The sequence below is a fragment of the Cavia porcellus genome, unplaced genomic scaffold (genome assembly GCF_034190915.1).
Source record: "Cavia porcellus strain 051 isolate PalLab524CR breed Dunkin Hartley unplaced genomic scaffold, mCavPor4.1 scaffold_1, whole genome shotgun sequence".
In the NCBI taxonomy this organism is placed as follows: domain Eukaryota; kingdom Metazoa; phylum Chordata; class Mammalia; order Rodentia; family Caviidae; genus Cavia; species Cavia porcellus.
Genome location: NW_026947484.1, coordinates 200784508 through 200805644, shown reverse-complemented (window position 1 = coordinate 200805644; position 21137 = coordinate 200784508). Strand labels below are relative to the sequence as shown.

Here is a 21137-nt window from a genome sequence, read left to right as displayed (position 1 = left end):
AGCCGAGCCGGAGCCCCCCGCCCCGTGAGGCCGCAGAGGCCTCTTCCGGGTGGCTTCAGACCTGGCCTTTCTGCCACGCATCACTTGCGCCTCCACCCCTCTGAGTGCTGTCCTGTCTGCCTGTGGCGCTCTTCTCCCTAAGTATCAAAGTGCTACTTGTGCTTTATAACCCAGCTAAGGGTGTCTCTGTTCTGGGAAGCACCTTGCTTCCCTGGGCCCCTGAAGCTCAGGTGGCCACGGCATCTCAGCCAGTTTTGCAGGTCAGGAGGGGCATGGCCCAGAGTAGCTGGATGGAAGGAAGGATGGATGAGGATGCATGGGTGGGTGGGTGGTGGACAGGCCAGGCGCTGGGCCTGGTTTAACACAAAGGAGAGACAGCAGCTAGGTTGGTGGCTCAGCTCTTGGGTCGGTCACTCTGATTTTAGTCCTCTGTGGCAGCTGTTGCTCGTGGGCACAGCCTTGGATCCTCCGAGCAGGACAGTGGAATGGCCCTGTCCCATGGAGCAGCAACTCATGCATGGCAAATCCCAAGCCCAGTGCTGACCTGGCTCCGTGCTCTCCTTCCCTGTGGATGGTGAACCGTGATCTCTGCAGAGTGTGCTCAGGCTGCCCAGGCAGGCTCACACGGTAGTGGCCTGAGCAGCGCTTAAAAGTAGCCACCAACACTGAACAGTTCCAAGACTGCTCAAAAGGCCAACATTCCCCAGGCTCTGTGGAAGAGAGCCTGCAAAGCAAATCGCCCGCCTCCGCTGGGTGAGTGTAGCTCGCTTCCTCCAGAGGGGCAGCGCTTTGGGCCTGCCTGGGACCCCACCAGGCAGTCAGGGGCTGTGACAGTATCTGTGGGTGAGTGTGGGAGGTGACGGGGACACACTGTACAAGGAGAAATAGTTTCAGTACCCCAACTATTAAAGGAAAACAAAAGGCTAAGAAGACCACAGATGAAATGAACGCTACAGCTGTGCCACTGTGCAAGTGGCCCAGTGAGATGGCATTTCAGAATTCACCTGCACATCACCTAAAAAGTATGGTGGCAATGCCTGTAATCCCAGCACTCTGGGAGGCTGAGGCAGGAGGACTGCAAGGTCAAACTCAGCCTGAGCAACTTGGTGAGACCCTGTCTTTAAAAAAGGGCTTATATGTAGCTCAGTGGGCAGCCCTCAGTTCAACCTCCAGTACTGAACAAAAATGGGTATTATGATCCCTCTCTTCTAAGTTACTGGTATAAAAACCTGAAACAATGCTGACTTCCAGCACTGTTGAGGAGCCCTGTGACACTCTGGGAAGGTGCCCCCAGTTCTTTCCCTTTATGCTCACATATTACACACATGTGATAAGGGGAGCCGGACCTGCTACCAAGGTGTCGACTGAATTTCCAAGTACTTGGTGGGGTCATCCTGTGAATGCCCTGGGCCACTGTGGGGACAGCCTACCAGGTGACGAGTGTCTCCATAGATGATGAGAGGACACTTATCAAAAGCCACCATTCATTCCTGATTAAAACATTTAGAAAATACAAAGAAATGGCCAACTCCTGAGCATAGTAAATAGACAGGCGGGTGTGTGTATGTAGCAAACCATCACGCAGCTGACAGTGGAAACTTCTGTTAACGACTCTGGTACAAGCAGGAGGTGGGGTGGCAGGACCTGCTGCCAAGGCGTCGCCCAGAGGCTGGGCAAGGGGGTCGGTGCCGCAGCGCAGGAGCCCGAGGGTGCAGCTGCTGCCTGGGGAGCCCCAGGAATGCACCCCAATCAGCAAGGAAGGCAGTGAGACAGCCAGCTCCAGACCAGTGAACAGAAGCTGGCAGTTTCTTTAATAAAGTGACAAGGAAATAGGAAGGAAGGAATCTACCAGAGCCACAGAAACACCGAGCAGGAAGGCGGAGCTGCGGAGCAAACCACCTGCCCTGCCCGGTGACCACCAGGGCCTGGGTGGACAGGCACAGCTGTCCGGAGACAGGGACACTCCGTGGGACACGTCAGCCACCCTTCTCGACTGTACCCGCATGATTCCAATAAAGCTGCTGAGTGGAGTTTTTAGGACCCCCCGTCCCCCAAGATCCTAAAGGTCAGCTGAAGGAGCAATCATGCACTGTAACTAGGAAAACTCCGTGGGAAGAGAGACCTACCCTTACTGTGTGTGAAAGCTTATAATAAAGTGAGAACATTCAAACCTGTGGCAGTCATATAAAAAGAAAGCAGAACAGTCAGGAAAAACCTCCACTGGCCCATTTCCATGTGGAAATGTTCGGGAAAGGCCCCACTGCAAAACCGAGAACTAACACTTTGGGCTCAAATACAGCTGGCTTTAGGTCCTCCTTGCTAATACATTTCAGAAGGTTCTCCGGCAAAAAGGGGCACAAAGGCACACGCACGTGGAAGAATACTGAGCTGCGTACTGACAGCCGATTCAAAAGCCAGTTAACGGGGACTGGTCATTGCATGTGGTGCTGGGGACTGAATTTAGGGCACTGCATTAAGTTACAGCAACACTGTCAGCTCTTCTTTTCTTGAGACAGTGTTGTGCTAAGTTGCTAAACTGCCCAGGCTGCACTAATGTGCGACCCTCCTGCCTCAGCCTCCCAGAGTACTGGGATTACAGGCACACACCACCTGTACTTAAACATTTTTTCTAAACCGATAAGAATTATGTAATCTGCAACGTAGACATACGCATCATGAAGACTCAGTCGTGCTAATTAACAGACACAGCGCCTTGCCAGCGTATCGCATCTTTGTGGTGAAAATGTCAGGGGTCTGTTTTTTGCCAGAATGGTCTCAGGCCCATGTGAGAGAGCTGTAAGGTTTTGGGGGAAGGCTCTCTGTCTTCAAGCAGTATACAAAAGGGGAGCAGAACAGATCCGCTCCTGTTGATGTAACTAACTTTTATCTCATGAGCAGATCAGGCAGATTTCTTTTCCCGAACATTTCAGGTTCCAGACGAAAAATAAAGCGATCAAAAGGACACTTGAGTGGTGAGAAATAGTTGAATTTCAAGCAAAGGCAGTTTCCCGCTGCAGTTTAACGCCTGGCCACTAGATGGTGCAATGGGACCACGGATCGTGTGGTAGCAACTGAGCCCTCCCAGAAATTGGTTCACGATAATAAGCACAATGAAAGCGTTCCAAAAGTAGAAAGATTGAACAATTGTGTTGGGATCTGAACATTTTGCTTTTATAAAATTGGGACTCTGCCATTTCATTACCGATACAAAAATCTTCCTTCTCTTTACCTGCAGGATGTAGGCCCGCATTCACCCTAACCTCATATATTTGAGGAGCCAAGGCAAAGCAGACCTCCTAAAGTGGAATTCGAAAATTCTTTTTACCTCTTGCTGCCAAGTATATTTTCATTAATTTCACCTCAAGTCGTGACGTAAATGCGGGTGGAATCGGCCCCAAGCTAAATAAGCAATAAGCTCCATTTTTCAACACACAAACACATAAAGATGTCAGCTCAAACTGTTTACTAATTAACACTTAAAAAGACACAAATTAGATATGCGTGGCTAAGAGCAATTATAATCAAGACGAATTTCTCTAGTCATTTGGGAACTGAAAAAAATGCCTAATTGCTGGAACCAATGTTTTAAAAACTGAAATCAAGCTAGTTAGCAAATATGTTCATTTAAAGAACATTCCACGTGACTGCACTCTGGAGGATTAACTAACAAACAGGAGAACAAGGAAAATATTTAGGTATAAAATTAAAATTTTAAGCTCCTTTAGATTTATAACTTCTTCATTAAATATGTCTGCAAACAGCAGCCCATAAAAACCTGTAGCAATTAAGTGGTTAAATGAACTGCCTCCCTTGTCAATTTTAAGGGCGTGATTAATATTAGAGCGTCCCTTTACTAATTAGATGCTCCCTCCTCATTCAGCCTTTGAGTCCAGTGAAAATGGAGGCCGGCTGCTAGCCATAAAGCGTGGTAGGCTAACGCATTCTTCCCTCGGCCTCCTTTTCTAAGGTGTGCACCTTGGTTTTGGGGAGCTGGGCTGTGCGTGGGGCTGGAGGGCCCAGCTCCCCCTGCCCTGCGCAGCTCGCCCCGGGCCGGGCCGGGCCGTCTGTGCCTGCAGGCAGAGGCCCAGGTGCACAGCGAGCCAGTCCAGGCCGCAGCCTCCTGGGCCGTTGGAGAGCGGCGGGAGGATGGGGAGGCGGCGGGATGGAGCCCCTGGGCGGCGCGGGAGGGTCGTGGGCCGGAGAAGAGGGTAAAGAGGGAGCCAAGGAGCGGGATGATTTCCGAGGCTGCCGCCTGGATGCAGAGCTGAGGCGCCCACCCCGGCTGCGGCTGCGGCTGCGGCTGCGAGGGGGAATCCATCAGATGGAGAAATGGGGCCGCTGCTTACAAGGGAAATAAAGAGCGGCGGCGACGGGAATATTTATACGCCCGTCTTCGCACTCCGAGCCGAGCTGCTTCATCACGGCGCTGCCTGCGGAGCTGGAGCGGGTCTCTGGGGCAGCAGGGGCGGGACAAGGCTGTGGACAGGCTGCGACGAGGAGAGATGGGCGGGCTGGACTAATCTACATGCGTCCGCGAGGACGCAGGGCCCCGCGCCGTGCGGTGGCTGCGCGTGGGTGGCAGGGGACAAGGCCGCGGGGCTGGAAGGCGAAGTGGGAGGCGCCCCGCAGCTGCAGCCCGAGGGCGGCCGCGTTAGGGCTGCATTAGGGCCGCGTTCCGCTTCGCACGTACTCACTAATCACAGCGTCCTTCATCGCTCCCCCAACCCACCGCTATGTCTGTATTCTGCTGTCTTTCCAGTGATTTTTTGTTTTGGAAACCTGCTAAAGGCCCTGGCAGAGACGCTTGGCACGCAGGGTGGGACATCAGGCCTGCACTCCAGTCTGAAGTGGGGCCAACCACAAAGTGCCCAGGGGCCAGGCCTAAGCAGTGGATTTGGGGCTCTGCAGCCTGCAGACCCGGGTGGGCCTGTGTCCCAGCCACCGCACCACATCACCTTCGCCATCTACAAGTCCACAGACGCCGCAGACACTGCCTCACCACTGAGATGCTGGCCAGTGCACGTCCCCACTTACTGCTCACTGAGTCCCTGACTGCTGAGACCTAGGGTCACACTCTCCTTTAAGCTCGTGACCGGTGACCACCAGCTACTGGACGCCAAGCAGCTCCGTGTGTCTAGGCTGTGTCGGATACCTTTGGGTGCAGGAGTTCATCTGAGGTTCTTCTGCTGGGGACCATCGCCCACCATACTCACAGAGGACCTGACAGTGGATCCTGTAGGCCCAGTGAGGGAAGATGGGAGCACAGCCGGTGGCAATAAAGCAATCGGTCCTGACACGGACAGACAGAATGACACGCTGCCTTTGGCATTGAGCAGTGGTATTTGCTTTCAAGTTGGGGCCTCTTGAGTGGAGGGCTGTGATCATTCAGCTAGGGTCACGCTCAGCCTCTTGCTAGCACTGGGGGAGCCTGTGTGGTGCCTCTTCCTGCTGGGGACTCTGGCAGCTTATTCTGCTCCTTGAGTCTAAGTTTGTCCTGCAGGTGTGGATACCAGGTCCTCCCATGGGGGACACTCCAGCCCAGCATGGAGCAACCACCTCACGAACACTGGGTTCTCCTGCCTTGTGAGAGAACCTTGGGGGGACCCAGGAGTTTCCTGGGGTCACGAGTCTGTGTCCTGAACCCCAAAGCACTGTCCCTCCTTCACTTACTCTGTTTTGAGTTTGGTTTAATGATGCAGAGATCTACCCTTAGCAAAGCACATTTCCAAGCTGAGCTCCTGAGGCCCCTCTCCAGAGGTAAACAGACTTAGAATGGAAAAGAGTGAAATACTGTAAAAAACCAGAAATCATCCCTGCCAGGGAATATGTGGTCTGATTCAGGGAACACTCTGCCTGTCCCAGGCCCATCACACAGCAGAGGCTGCAGAGGCTCCTCCTTGTCGGGGCTCTGACCCCCACAAGCAGCCCTGCTCTCAGTTCAGGGGCCAACAAGGGCTTATTCAGGAGACAGTCCTCGGAGGCTGCTGTAGAGAAAGAGCCACTCACAGAGGTGGCCAGCAAGACACTGGTCACCATCAGATGTATACACAGGGCTGCTGGAGGCTGCTTTGAAATTCTTGATCATGTGAAAAACTCCGGGCACCCCCTGCCCCAGGACAATTGTGGTTTTACACCCCATGGAACCTTCTCATCTCCATGTCCCCTGTTTGCTCTAAAGCAACTTTAGTTCCTTTCAATATTGAACACAGACCTGTTCATTTTTACTGATCACTAAAATGAGAAATATGGCAAGGGTCATTTGGGGTGTGACCTGCACAACGGGGATGGACGATGCCATGTTACGCCCTTAGCTGTGGACAGGGATACCAGGTGTGGTGACAATGACCGTGACCGTGCACAGCTGTCTCAGACCTGTAACAGCTGTTGGGTTAAGGATTCTTATTCCCCCCTTGGTTTTACACTACAGAAACTGAGGCCTGGAAAGCTCAAGTGGAGGAGCTGAAGCACCCCTAGCTCTTTGCCCGCCTGGCTCTTTGCCTCCCACCTGGGGCAGCCACGCTGTGACTCAGGCGCCTGATGTTGATACCCACAGGACGTCCAACCAGATTCCAGTCCCTGCAGTGGGAAAGAGAACCAGGGTCGCCCTGTCCTTGCTGCACACCTTGGCCAGGCACTGGGCCTCCCCAGGAACCTGCTCCCGGCAGCTGACAGGCCCTGGCAGTGCACAACCCCAGCCATGGCCATGGTCCCCTCGGCTCCAGAGGGGCCCTGAGCGGGGGCTGTGAAGTCAAGACCTGGGTCTCAGGTTTCCTAAGACCACGACTCTATAGAGTCTCAATTTCTGTCCCATGAAACAGGAAGGACTAAGGTTCCTATGATCAGCTGTGGTGAGGACCAGAGACAGATGCACCAAGCTGGGCCCAGAGCTGTGCATGGAGCAGGAGCAGCTGCCCGTAGGTGAGCTTCATGGTGAGGACCACAGGGCAGAAGCCTGCTGCTGGGACGGCCACGCCTTTCCCCGATACCGGACCCTGGTGATGGGACCATGGCTGCCAGCCCCTTCTAGCCTGCATGGACGGCATCCACGGAACCACCCTCGGGGGCCGGTTCTGCTGTCATCCTGCTCTCAACACAGGGTGCACTTATTAATCTTCCCACCCCAACCAGGCTTGAATTTGGTTTCTACCAAGCCCTCAGGGTCAGAGCCCCGATTTCCCACCTGCAGCTGAAACAGCCATCTTCTAGGGCCTTCCCCACACAGCCACCAGGCCCCGCACTATGGGGACCTGTGCAGAGATGACACTCACAAGGGCAGATGTGAAGGTGTATGTGTATTTACATTTCTAAGGTTGCAGCCCAGACATTTCCCCCATTAAGTTACTATGAAAAACACTCCAGAAACTATGGATGGCAATCAGGCTGGCTTTTGTGATTTACTGAAAATCAAAGACAAAGGGGGAGTTTTTTGTCTTCTTTTTGCTATGACAGCTTTGGAAATTTGTTGTACTACATTGATTCAATTTTCCTTGATTTCAGCCATCTTTCAATAATGCAACCTGCTTCTGCTAGCTGGGTACACAGGAGAAAACCCCAAGGAACCGAGAATATTGAAATGGTTCTACCATTTCCATCTTTGAGACAAATGCTCCTCTCTGAGGGGGAGAGCTGGCTGCAGCACGTGACTGCTTAACAACCTGCTATACATAAAAGACGACGTGAACGCCAACGCTGTCTCAGAAGGAGCAGACGCTGCTGGCAGATCGACCTCTAGTTTGATTCCACCATCTTAACCTTGAGTCTCCCGAGTTCTCTGGACTCTCACCCTGGATGCCCTTCTTTTTATACAGGGACATGTCCCAGCTCCCACGAACCAGGCTGCCAAGTGGGTCTGACTCATCGAGCTTGCACAAGGTGCCTTGACCCCTCTTCTGCGTCACACCGCCGTCTGACCTCTTCCCCACCGAGAGCCTCCTGCTGGGAAATCGTAAAACCTTGTGCCTGTCTCCCACCTCCACCTGAGCTGAGCTGAGCCATTTTAAAAAACAAAATAGAACTGATCGCTCTGTCTGCCTCTTAAAACCTGACTTGGAGAAGACACGATGTTGGTTGTATTTGACTGGAAGTCACAAATGCATTAAAAATGAGTTACTTTTCCTAAGAAATAAATTTGAGTGAGGATTTTCCCCCCCGAATAGGGCACTCACCCTATCTGCTGTCCCGGGCAGCAGATTTTGACGTAGGCCCACCCACCACCACTGTGAGTGCTCACTTACCTCCTTCTCAATTTCTGCTAGAGATTTGATAGTGATCCCCAAGAGATCAAAGGGCTGCATCTGGAAATACAATCAAGTCACCCTTTTAAATGGCCAGAAAATCCTTTTTATATTTCCTTTCTGCGTGGCCACAGTGAAATCTCAAGCCATCCTGCGGGAACCAGCATCTCCCCACCCTCTTCCAAAAGAAACTACCACGGTGACTCTGCAGTCACTGGTGAGGGTGCAGGGAGGAGTGACAAAGACTAGAGTGGCCATTAGAGCCATCGGCCTCTGTCCTGTGGGCACCATTTAGTCATGTCTGTGGCACCCATGAGAGTGATGGCTCCTGGGTGACAGTCACTATGGGTGGACAGCTTCACCTCTCTGTCCCTGCTGCCACAAGCAAATGTGGCAAGGTTTGGTCTTTCGTGCTAGAACTGTGGGATGGGAAGTGAAGGATGTCACCAGGGGCCAAACTACTACCGTGTCTAAGGAATTCCAGGAGTCTGGAGGTCCAGGGGAGGAGCTGAAGGGACTCCAGGTCTTTGAAAATGCAGATGAATGAAGAAATTGCCCATCAGTTACCTTTTGTGAAACTGATTTTTGTCAGAAATAACAGCCTTAGCCAGGCGTGGTGGCTCACGCCTGTAATCCCAGCACTCAGGAGGCTGAGGCAGGATTGTTGCAAGTTCGAGACCAGCCTAGACTATAAAGTGAGTTCAAGGCCAGCCTGAATTGCACAGCAAGACCCTGTCTCAAAAAGACAGGAAAAAAAAAAAAAAAAAAAGAAAGAAACAAACAACAGCCCAACAGCCTGCCTCTGTCCCTCCATCCTTTCACCCCTCCCTTCCTCGATGCTTCATCCCTTCCTTCTTTTCTGCAGAACTGGAGATGAAGCCCAGGGCCTTTATCTCAAGTTTTGTGTTTGAGACATGTTGTTGCCAAATCACTAAATTGCCCAGGTTGCCTTGAATTTGCAACCCTCTTACCTCAGCCTCCCAGAGTGCAGGGTTATACGTATGCATCACCATGTCTGACGTGTAAGGTCCTACAATTTCATGAACATGAGGACCTTTCTTTGCAACTGCTGCCTTTTTATTTTATTTTATTTTTATTTTTGGTCTTTTTCGTTTTTATCGGTACCGGGGATCGAACTCATGACCACACACTTGCAAGGCAGGTGCTTATGCCGCTGAGCTAAATCCCCAGCCCAAATGCTGCCTTTTTAACAGACAGCATACAAAGCCAAACACATAGGCAGTGTGAACTGCCTAGAGACCCATGTGGCCGGGCCGAGACACAGAGGAGCCTGTCTGTGAGACCCCGTCTGGGTCCCTTCTGGGCACCTTAGTTCTACATTTCCAAAAAGGCAAGTGGCCCAGCCTCTTGGGTCTGGGTCAGCAGCTGGCACCCTGGGATAAGCAGGTGGAACCTGAGAAGTGGTTCTGACCTGCAACAGCCCAGCAGTGGGCTGCATGATGGAGTGGCTGTGCGAGTATTTCCAGCAAGCGGCCAGCTGGAGGCTAAGGGTCTGCATTCAAAACCGGCTCCTTGTGATGCAGCTGTAGGTTAAACCGCTGCAGTGCTCATCAGCCCACCCACCCCATTAGCCTGTTACAAAGCTGGGCGGGCGCTCCTGGCCGGGCTACAGGGGGATTAAAGACAGAAGTGCTTGCAAGGGCCGAGCTGGGCTTGGCCTGAGTCCGTGGCCTCGGGCACTTGCTGAGTAGACAGCGGCACATTCGCAAGGGGCAATCTTGGGACAGGGCCACCAAATTAGACACTGCGCTCCTAGGGCTGCTCTGCCAGGAGCCACAAAACAGTTTGGCTCTTTTCGTGCTGCCAGCCTGAGGGGAAGGAGCACGGGGCCACCTGCCCAAGCTGCCCGGATCCAGCAGAGGTCCAGCTGTTGAATCATTAGGCTCTGACTACGCCACTAAACTTTCCCAATTGGAGCTGGTGAGCAGGGCAGAGCCCCCTCTCCCAGGGAGCTGGCGGGAGAGGCGCCAGGGTCTCCATGGCAACGCGGCCAAGTGAGTCTGTGGAAGTTACTCAAGCTCCGCATGTCACGTCAGGAGCATTTTTCAAGATTAAGCTGCTTACCAGAAGGGTTCAGAGGAGGCCTATTATATTTCATGAAAATGGAAACTACAGAGCAGGTCAAATCATAAGCAGGGTGGTTTTAAACTGGGTCCAAGAAAAACACTGAAAGGGTCTTTAGCTGGTGCCCAAACTGAGGCCTTGGTGTTTCTCAAAGCGATCTTCTGCAGAAAGGATAAAAGCCAGGCACAAATTTTCTGTGCTGCCGTGCGCCAGGCCTATGCACTGAGGGAGGGCCACCGCCATCCTGGGGCACAGGCTCTGTCTGAGAGGTGCCCCAGCACAGGGCCCTGTGTGTGGCAGGTGGCTCCTGGGTCTGGATCCTGGCCTCTAGGCCAGGCCAGCTCACTCAGTCCCTCTGCACAGGGCTCGGCCTGGAGCTCAGGGAGCTCATGTGTATGGTGGGGTCAGTACAGCCAGAGACCTGCAGCCAGGACCCCTGCGCGGCCACAGAGTCCTCTGGGTCACAGAAGAGGATGCAGCAGTGGCAACGGGATGATGGGACAATCTCCTTGCTGCATGACGTTGTCACTGTTACATAAAAAAGAACAAAAATGACTAAGCTGAACTTGGGAAACCAAGACTTCACAAACAACCAAGTGGAATTCACCATCGTGGTGGAAATGAAGGGTCTGGCTGTGTGTGAGCCAGTCTAGCAGTCCAGCTCACGCCCCACAGACCTCCTTACTCCTCCCTGCACTTCTCCAGCACCTATGGCCCACGGGTGGACATGACCTCTCTGCAGCTCTCTGCAGGCACAGTCATTAGACTGTGGAGTTCAGGTCTCCACGGGGAGAGAGGCGAAGATGATTTCCCTGGGGTGGGCTGTGTGGACTGCCCACAGCAGTCAGCACACACGGAACCATGGCAGAGGGATTCAGGCTGGGGGAGGCAGGAGGGTGACTGAGCGTAGAACTTACACTTTCTGGAACACACGAAAACTTCTCTGAAATCATAAAAGGCACGCCATCCATCGCTGCAAAAGGAGAAAGGAGAGAATAATGGCACTGAAGACGTTGTCACGGCCTCATAGGACATCATCACAGAGTACAGTGAGTCCCTGCTGGAGCTGGGAACACCCAGAGCAAGTAGTAGGGGCCACGAGGTGACAGCAGGCACCCCGTCTCTAGGGACCATAACCTAATGAAGGAGACAGATGCTTTCTGTCCTCCCATACCAGGCAGATGTGGCTCTGGGACCTGCACAGGGCTGGCTCAGAAAACCACCCACCCCACCCGTGAGTCTGGCCTCCTGGCTGGAAGCGGTAGGAGCCACCACAAGGCTGACAGCAAAGGAGGTGACACAGGTAGGAGGAGTGGGGTGCCCCCTGGGGGAGGCAGCAGAGGCGGGTCCATCAGACCCTCTGAAGGGGAGGGAAGAGGAGTCCCTGGGGAGCAGCTGAAGTCCCTTGCACAGGAAAACGGTGCTGTGAGTCAAAGGGCAAGTCAGGTTGTGGGGACACCCAGCCCCAAGTGTGCAGGTGAGGAGACACACATGGTCACTGTCACTGACTGTCACCACCCAGGGCTGATCTGAGTCTTGTGAGTTTGCTTTAACTTAACAGGACATAATGGGAAGGGTATAAACTGGGCCCAGGGAGTTTGGAGACCAGGAGTTCCAGGGGTTCCTTTTCTGTGGGTTCCCTCCTTTGCTCCTTCTGCACCGTCCTCAGGTCATCACTGTCAGAGGAGAACAGTGTACTAGGAGTGTGTCTCCACGAGCGCTTTCCCTCTGCCAGTCACAGTGTTAGGGGAAACTCTGTGGTCACTGAGGTGCTGGAGACCTTGCCACAGAGCAGGAACGGGAGAGCTCTGACAACATGTGACTCGGGCTTGGCAAGTGTGACCTCTGGCAGCCCAGTGCCGGGCTGAGGCCAATCTGGGTTCCCCCTTCGGACTCTGCTGACCTAAACTCAGCCTCGTGGCTCTTTGAGAAGATCAACAGCTCTGAGGCTGGCTGTGGGCCTCACCAGAGGGGGCTGGTTCTAGGATAAGCTGTGGTTTTAGGAAGGAAAGGGGTGAGGGCCTAGAAACCTTGGGGTGTGGGTTCCCAGGAAACTGAGAATCTTGGCTTTCCCTGTGCTTTTAGAATTAGGACTTCCAGGTCTCTAAGTGCTACACAATCTTTCAGTTCCAGGGCACAAGAGCAGCAGAGGCAGAAGAGGCAAAGCAGGAGGGAAGAAGGGACAGGAGAGAAATTCAGTCACCTCCTTTTGGGTTGGCAAAGATGAACCAGAGAAAGCATTTAAACTATGTTCGTGATTGATTCCAGGGAAGGAAAAACAAAGCCTCCTTTGGTAGTCTGAAGAGAAAGAGGGCATGGGTGCCCCTGTGTCTGTAATGGGGACACCTGGGGAAGGCCACTGTCTTCAGTGTGGCCACCAGGCTCCCAGAAACACCTGCAGGCAGAGCCCTGCACCCTGCTGTCAACAGCCCAGAAGAGAGGCCTCTGAACACTGCAACGACGTGAAGGACACTTGTCCAAAAGCGCAGGCAGCAAAATCATCTTATACACCACATGTCTAAACATACCCGTGCCTGGTGAACACCTATGCCAAGTGCCTACTTATGGCTGAAATAATTCTGTGAGTAAGAGGCCCTTGGAAAGCCAGAGCCTCCAGAATGGGACAGAACCATGTTCCAACCATGTATCTGGGGAGACACTGTACTGGCTCCTGCCACCAGCTGCCCACGAGGCTATGAGGGGACACTCAGCTCCACATGGCATTGGATGCTCTGACCTCTGGCCCTGTCCATGCTGCTGCCAGGCCAGGCATGCAACATGTACACACTTTGGGTCACTCTGCAGATTGGGAAGCCAAGGCTCCAAGTGGTGAGAGCTTGCCAAGATCATGCAGGTAAGAAGCAGTGACCTCAACACCCTAACTCGTAAAGGCTGGATACTGACAATGATATTATACATATATGATACATGTGTTTAGGACATGTAATCTATTACATGCCTGGTCTAATCTATTACATGCCTTACATTCCTGCCTGGGCTGGCAGCAGCGAGGACAGGACCTGCCTAGACCCCAGCCTGGGTACAAATGACCACTCCATGCCAGAGCTCATGACATAAGGCACACAGCCCTTTGCTGCTCATATCCTTTTAGAAAACAGATTTTCAACAAACTCGCAGGACAGCAAGCTGAGGAGAACAGGACTCTCACTGACCGGAGGCTCCAATAAGGAGAAAGGAGAACTACAAGGAGCACAGTCAGCATTTGCTGGTAAAGAGGGTGCCCTGCCGACCAAACTTCACTTAGAAAGCACAGGGGTTTAACAAAGCATTTTGACAAGATTTTTCATGTTATTCATGTAGCCGAGATGGATCAATGTGGCTGGAAACAGTAGGGTTTGGAGGGTTCCTAATGGGGCCTCTGAGATGGAGATTAACGGGGTGATACCCACCCTGAGTGACTTCTCTGGAGGGTACCAAGGGTGTCCACTAAACATAGATACTCAAGGGATGCTTTCCAGAGTCCTGCTGCAGGGAGCCTATGAGGGCAGTCTACGTGCTGCGTCACAGTGAAATCCGATCACATTCTTAAGCCACCGGCCTCCTGGGCTATCTGAACAGATGGAGTCCACAGAGGTCAAAGTTATATCCTGCAGTTTAGGTCCAAAATCCAACTACATTAGGCACAACAGAAGAATTGTGGACTAATACACATAGAAAGGAATCAAAGGCTTGGTTGTACTTGAGTGTCAGTTCTACAGTGATTACTCAAGGTGGGGGGGGGTATGTGCACCATCACAAAGGCCATACCGCCATGGTCCTGGTGCCACGACTCACATGGTCGCCCTGGAAGCCTCGAAGGAGGCCCGGATGGTGAGGGGCCCTGAAGCCTGAGCCCATGAGGAAAAGGAGAAGCGGCCATTGGGCTGGATGCCCCAGGAAGGTACCATCCCATCCACTGTTGTTCACTGTGTCTGGCCCCACCACAGCCCAGAGCAGTGTCCATCAGCAGGAAGTGTGGCCTGAGTGGGATCCTGTCAGGTCAGACTCACAGTGAGAGCGAATGTCACACAGTTTTGCTAGTTGTCACGGAAGAAGGGTAGACAGATCACCCATGGTTGGGGGGGGCAGACCTCTTCTTCCAGGAAGGGGTACTGGGCAAGGGGATCAGTAGAGCCACTGGCCAGGGTCCAGGCAGATGGCTCCTGGTTGGCCAATCAGTACAGGATCTCATCTGTGGGACAGCTAAATCCCCTTCTAATTCTATAACATCTATTTCTACTCTCCTTATCTGGGCAGCCTTTCTGTATTTAAAAATATCCAGAGGGTTCCCAAACATAATTCTTAAAATCAATGGCACATATTTTTCATGTGTTCCCGAAGACTGCATAAATCACCTCCACCCTGGCTTCTCATGGGGAGCATTCGCCTCTTTTTTTTCTCTCCCCGCCATCAGAGCGGGCTTTTCTTTACTGCTTCTCCAGAGCTGAGACCCTGTAATCACTACCTACCAGCCAGCCTTTCACCAACCCTGCTTAGAGTGACACCCTGCTCCAGGACCTGGTGACAGGGAGCCAGGTCTACAGTGCACAAGGGCACCTAGCCTGCCCTGCCAATCTGCAGGGGCTGGGAGGGGTCCCTTTCTTGCTGAAAAGGCCTCCAGGGTGGGAAGGAAAAGAACTATTGGCCTTGCCAAGTTCTCCCAAAGAGAAAGAGGAAAGAAGACCCACATTTGTTGCCCACATGCTAGGTTTGTGAACTTGCAGCAAATGACTGAACCGTCAGCGCTAGCATTTGCCAGTAGTCTGCACGCCACAGAGGCTGGGAGGGAGCCAGGATTCAAACCCAGAGCCTGGTCAGTGCTGGGGCAGCTGACGGTGGCGGGGAGGCATCTGGCAGGTCTGTGTTTCTTCTTACAGGCCCAGGCCACGATGCATCTCCCAGCCCTCACTGTCCTATCCGTAAAGACAGAATTAGGAGCAGAGGTGAAGAGCCCAGTGTGCGGGGCTGGCTGCGCGGCAAACTGGGTTTCAAAGACCAAAAGCCATGTATTGAGCGGGCTTCCTTTCAGCCCAGCCAGTGTTGCCTTTTTCTTCCTTTTTTAAAATAATACGAAATTTTTGGTGGCAGTTTTAACAAAACGCTGATCGGCAGCACTGAGCACCATCCAGAGATGAAAGCAAGGATGTGCCGCGGGCTCTGTAGCGCAATTAGCATTCTCCTAAACAAACGAGCGTCAGCAGAGCTGTAATTAAGCAGGCCTGTAATTAAGTATATGCCCTTTATCATAACGATCATGCTTAAAAATGGCACGATGCATGGAACTCTGTTATTAATGCTGTAATCCTGAACTGAAGTGCGAGTACATGGAAATCAGCGTGTCAGGCCTGTCACGGGAGTGTTTGTAAAATACATTAAAGAAAAACCCCAGAAAACAATGAGCTCATTCAACTGTTCTTTTTACAATCAGGCACTACAAGTCAAGAGGATTGTGAATGCTTACAGGTTCGGCAACATTTAAACAAATAAAGCTCTAATGTGCTACTACATTAAGCCTATCCCCTACTTTAAAGAAGGGGAAGTGGTTTTTCTTTTTTTTGGCCAGCTGACCTGATACCTGTCTGCTGATCTTAGGGAAGCAAGTCCAGTTTGCATTTGTTTGGACACAGAAGTGGATTCCTGTTTGCAGACAGCGCTGCCACGCATCTGTAGGAACTGCATCTGGCAATGGGATACAGTTCCCGCCCCTCCTTTCCTGTGGGAACCCGCCCAGCAGTCCCCAGAGCGGTCCCTTGCTTCTCCCCTCTCAGCTTTGCCCAGGTTCCACACAAACCCACTGGTGACCCAGTCCCAAGGGCTCTGGACCCAGGGCTCCCCACCATCCCACCGACTATGTCCTGCACTGTTTCAACAGACAGGGTGAAGAAATATTCCCATCCACACACGGATTTAATTTCAACATGTTTGATTAAAAAAGTCATAAAAATCTGGCAGTAAAAAGGTAAAAATTTAAAACCAGCCCCCATTACCAGCATTTCAACTGTCATCTGCACACAGTCGCTGGGTAGTATTAAGTGAACCCGCAGTGCGGTATCTTAAAAAGTACACTTGGACCATGCTGAACCACATGGCTTATTGGCAGGTAGTCATTTTCAAAATAAAATTAAATGTGGCTGGAATGCTAGGAGACCTTAATTCTGTGTACTCGCTTTGGGCTCTGAGCTGTAAATAACCAGCAAGCCCAGCCCTTTCTTCTTCCCTTTCCTGTAGCGTTTTGAAAGTCCTTTACAATTTGTGATGGGAAAAATGCCAACAATTCAAGATCTCAAGGCCATTTCTCACAACTCATTTGCAAACCAAAATACGGAGGCTGCTCTGTGCTTTCCTAGTGATTTCACTTTGGGGATATTCCTTGGAAGATATTTGTAGATGCCTCCAGAGCTGTCTGCCCAGTGACATTCCAATTGAGTTTACAAAAGGCCAACAACTTCCTTCTAGATCCCCAAAGTAATTTGTTTTGCCATGTTATTCATAAGCCAAAAGGGGTGATTTATCAGCCAGGGCCAGCACCTGTTGAGCCCCATGCATGAGAGGTGGCATCATTGGGGGGAAGTGTGTATGCACAGGGTCAGAGACGTTTGCCAAGCCAGGCTCAGCGGCTCATAAGCTGTGCAGCCTTGGACAAGTCACTTAACTACTGAGTCAGGTTTCACGTGTCACATGAGGGTAATCATGCCTATCCTCTGGCACTGTGGAGGAACATGACAGTAAACGTGAAAGTCTGAGCAGAGCTCGCCCTACAGCAGCCCCTTGAGATGAGCTCTTCCAACCCCAAGCAGCTGACTGCCGCGTCCAGGCCCACCTCTGACCAGCGTGCAACGTAGAGCAAGTGTGAGCTCCCCAAGCCCTCCCTTCCTCAACTGCAGGAGACAGGAGGCAGGAACATCTGGACTGCTAGGGAGTTTCAACAGATAAACACCAAGCTCTACGCTGATAATGGTTAGGCGTTATTATTACTAGTACTATTATTATCCTCTCTGTCCGAAGGAAAGTGGGCTTCTGTGGGAAACTCTGCAGTATGTGAAACCCTAGGTGCAGCCATATTACACCATGTACTGTGACCCAGGAGCTTTAACTCCCAATCCAAGAGCTTCTGGAGTCACGAAAGCAGCGCCAACCAGTGACTCACTGGGTCTGGCCATGGCCTCCCTGGTGCCAGTCATCTCCTCAGTGTCAAGCTAGTCTGGGCTGTTTGATGTCCTGGGAAAAAGCCCCCAAAGAAAAGAGAAGGAAACTGCCTAATAAAACAAAGAGGTCTCCACCCTACAAATGAGCATTGTCTGAAGTTCTGCTTGGTAACAGCAATCTGGGTCCCACACCCAAATGCCCCCAGCTCCCATCTCTATCCAGAATGTCCAACAGTCACTGTTCTCTTAATCACAGGGCACCTCATCTCTCCACACCCCTGTACCCCAAGTCCTCTGACCTCTTCAGAACTTCCTGCAGACGCCTGGGCAAGCGTGGGGGGAGGGGAACAGGAGACCACATGGCACAGCCAGGAAAATCTAGAAATAGCCTGAATTAGTTTTTTTTTTTCCCCCCCACTGTGACTAAATACCTCCCATATACAACTAGAGAAGGAGAGGTTTATTTTGGTTCTCTGTTTCAGAGGCTTCAGTCCATGGTCAGCTGGCCCTAAGGCAGGAATATCATGAAGGAAGGGTGTGGAGGAGGGACACTGCTCACCTCATGGCAGCCAGGAAGCAGAGACAGAGACAGGGTCAGGGACAGAAGCAGGGGATAACACGCAACCTTCAAACTCAGGCAATAGACTGCTTCCTAGTAAGCCTGAGGTGGATTAATGAATGGCCCACTTGTAACACCAGCTGAGCTGAGTCAGCCTGGTGCTGGGTGTGGAGGGCCCACCTGAGGATTGTGGTCAACAGCATAGAAGGAGACCTGCAGGGGAAGCTACTCAGGCAGGCTTTCCTGATATGAGCTCAGCTGTCCTCACTGTTGAAGAAGCTTGGGTCCTCCCTGTTACTGAGGATGGCTGCAGTTCTTTTCTGGGGAGCTTGAGTCTTTACCTCAAGGGTCGCTTCCTGGCTCCAGTGCAGACCCTCAGCCTGGTGACACAGATCCTTCATCCCAATGGTTCGGACCTTCTAGCTTCTGCCACTGCCCTTTGGGCCTTCCCAGTGCAGACCCCTGGTGCAGACTTGCATGAGACACTGTTATGGGCTGTAGGGCGCCAGTTGGACTCATGGAGGACATTGCCACGGGCTCTGGGTCCTTAGCTAGTTATCTGTGCAGGATGCTGCGGTGGGATCCAGGCCCTCAGCTGGATTCTTTGGGTCTCTACTGAGTGGACATATTTCCTCTTTTGCATTTGACTCTTTGGATGAATATTATAAAATAATCCTATAGATTATGTGTCCTGTATTAAATCATTTCCTTTATAAACTCTGATGACAATGAAGCCCATCCAGCTATAGACTGAATATCATGATCAGTACTACCATGACCTCCACGCCCTACCTCTGATCACTGCTGCATTAGGATCAAACGCTCAGGACAGGGTCTTTGCAGGGGGAACCTTTGTATTTAAACCATAACATGAGGCAATCAGAGCATCCTCAGTTCTCCAGAGAAAAGCTTTCCTAGCATGCGCAAGGCCCTGGGTTCAATCTGCACTGCAAAAGAAAAAAAGTTTTAAACTTTATAAATATTTAATGGCTGAGGAAGAGTCCAACTGCATTTTGCTCAAGATAATAGTAAATTCAACCCAGGGTCAGTGTTCACGCCTGCTTAAGTTGAAGAAGAGCAGTTGTTAGAAATGATGGGAAGAAGACCAGAATGAGGAATCGGCACAAACTTGGCTTAATAGGTAAATGTAGACATTTGTATGTTTACACAGAGATAGGTGTGCATTTGCATGTGTGTATGTTTGTATAGCTATGTACACAATCACATTTTTCTCTGCAAAAGCACTAAAACAGTCACACCTGACACACAGTGAGTCACACCTGGAACCCAGGCTGTAGTGCTGAACATCTGCAACAGAAACAGGCTCTTTGGAGAAAGAGCTGCTGATTCAGAGCTGGCAGGGAAGAAAAGCCAGGAGCATCTCCCTGTGCCAGCCAGTGAAGATGTCTGCAAGAATCACAGGAGCACAGCGGTAAGACAGGAGCCAGCCTGAAGGAGCTCTCCCAGCTAAATAGAGAACAATTTGAGCATCAAAATAATGGATGATGATAATGAATAAGAAGCTGTTAGTCCACAGCAAATAAACAGATCAACTGGGGATGAGAGAAAACACCACCTTCTAGTCCAAGAGCAGCCATATATGTGAAGAGGATGATGGGGAAGTAGTGGGACTCAAGGGATGTGAAACTGGTGGTGAAAGTTAGATGAGGTGCAAGCCTTAAATATGGTCCTGAAGTATTTCCCACAAAGCGGGGAAAATACTAACTTTACAGTGGAGAAACTGCTCACCTGGGTGACTCAAGCTGACCACCAATCCCAGGCCAGGGCAGCGGCGCGAAGGTCCCAGGGACGACCCAGCAGCAGCCACACACATAACACGAATTCATCACTGAGAACTGAGGACACTGTGAACAGTACAAGCTACTGAGGCAGAAAAGAGAAGCAGTTCCCGCGCCCTGCTCACGGCGGTTCCGGAGAAGGCGACGTTAGGTTAAAATTATCTCAAATGCAATTTCCCACTAGAGCCAGGGGAATCCAGTGTGCATGAGTGCATATGAGTGGACATGTTCCTGCATGTCCATCCTCTGCCATGCATGTGGATGTGGCCACCCAGGACCACATGCACGCAGTCCAGCTGTACTGGCCAAGTCAGAGTGGGCACCTGCTGACCCACAGGACCAGGATTACAGATGGTGGCTGTTTTAAGCCTGAAGTCTTAGGGTGGTTTGTTAGGCAGTGAAAAACTCATGGAGGGCCTGCGTCTTTGAGAGGAGATGCTGGTAGATTTGCTGCAGCACTTCAGTTTATAAACTTAACTCTTGCCGTGAGTCAGGGCACAGAACTGGAATTCAAATCGTGGAAATAATTAAGCTCGTGAACTAAGGTACAACTGTATATCCAGAAACTGCCGTCTTCTTTGTATCTTTACTTAGTCTTTTATGGGGCTGATTACCCGAGAGGTGATGCAAGGACCCAGCAGGAGAAGGCATGTGAACAGAACGTCCAGTGTGTTAGCTGGAATCATCACCACCATGACACGAGCTGAGGAAGCCTTTCTTGACTGGTTGCTGGAAGGGGCTGTGCTCCATGTGCCCCCACCCTAGCACCTACCAACTGGGAGGTCACTGTGCACTTAGAGCTGCGTGACTACCACACAATATGCACCCACAAATAACTGTCCAATAAATAACAAGAAGAGGACTGGCCCCTGGTCAGTCATCTCAGGGTCTCCAGTTGTAAATAAAAGGGTTGGACTCATTGGACATCGTGGCACACATCTGTAACCCCAGCACTATAGGAGGCTGAGGCAAAAGGATTACAAATTTGAGCCCAGCCCTGACAAGGTTGTGAGACCCTGTCACAAAATAAAAAGGTTTGGGGTGTTGCTTGCTGCCAAGGCCCTGGGTCCAATGCCAATGCTTACTAACACACACACACAGGGGCTGGACCCGTGGCTGTCATCTGGGTGCTAACCTGGTGATTCAAAAGACTGCTGTTGCCTGCTGGTCTCAGAGAACAGGGATTCTGATTTAGGTGCTCTGAGGGGTGAACTCAGGGCCTAGCATCATTTCACAGCTCCCAGGAAACCATGCAACTAGGTCAGAGGCGTCCCGGGCTGGATGTGGTCTGAGATCCATCTCTGGCACTGTCAGT

The 21137-nt window shown here is 51.6% G+C and overlaps 1 protein-coding gene across 3 annotated transcripts in view; it reads right to left on the bottom strand.

Annotated features, from left to right (window-relative positions):
• The window catches only part of Mvb12b (multivesicular body subunit 12B), a 163820-nt gene that overhangs the window by 8216 nt on the left and 134467 nt on the right, over nt 1-21137 (bottom strand). For all 3 annotated transcript variants that reach the window (XM_063227666.1, XM_063227674.1, XM_063227668.1), the window contains exons 8-9: nt 11237-11292; nt 8235-8294 (exon numbers count right to left, since the gene is read on the bottom strand). In XM_063227666.1, the coding sequence (XP_063083736.1) occupies nt 8235-8294; nt 11237-11292 (116 nt within the window). The remainder of the gene's footprint in view (nt 1-8234; nt 8295-11236; nt 11293-21137) is intronic.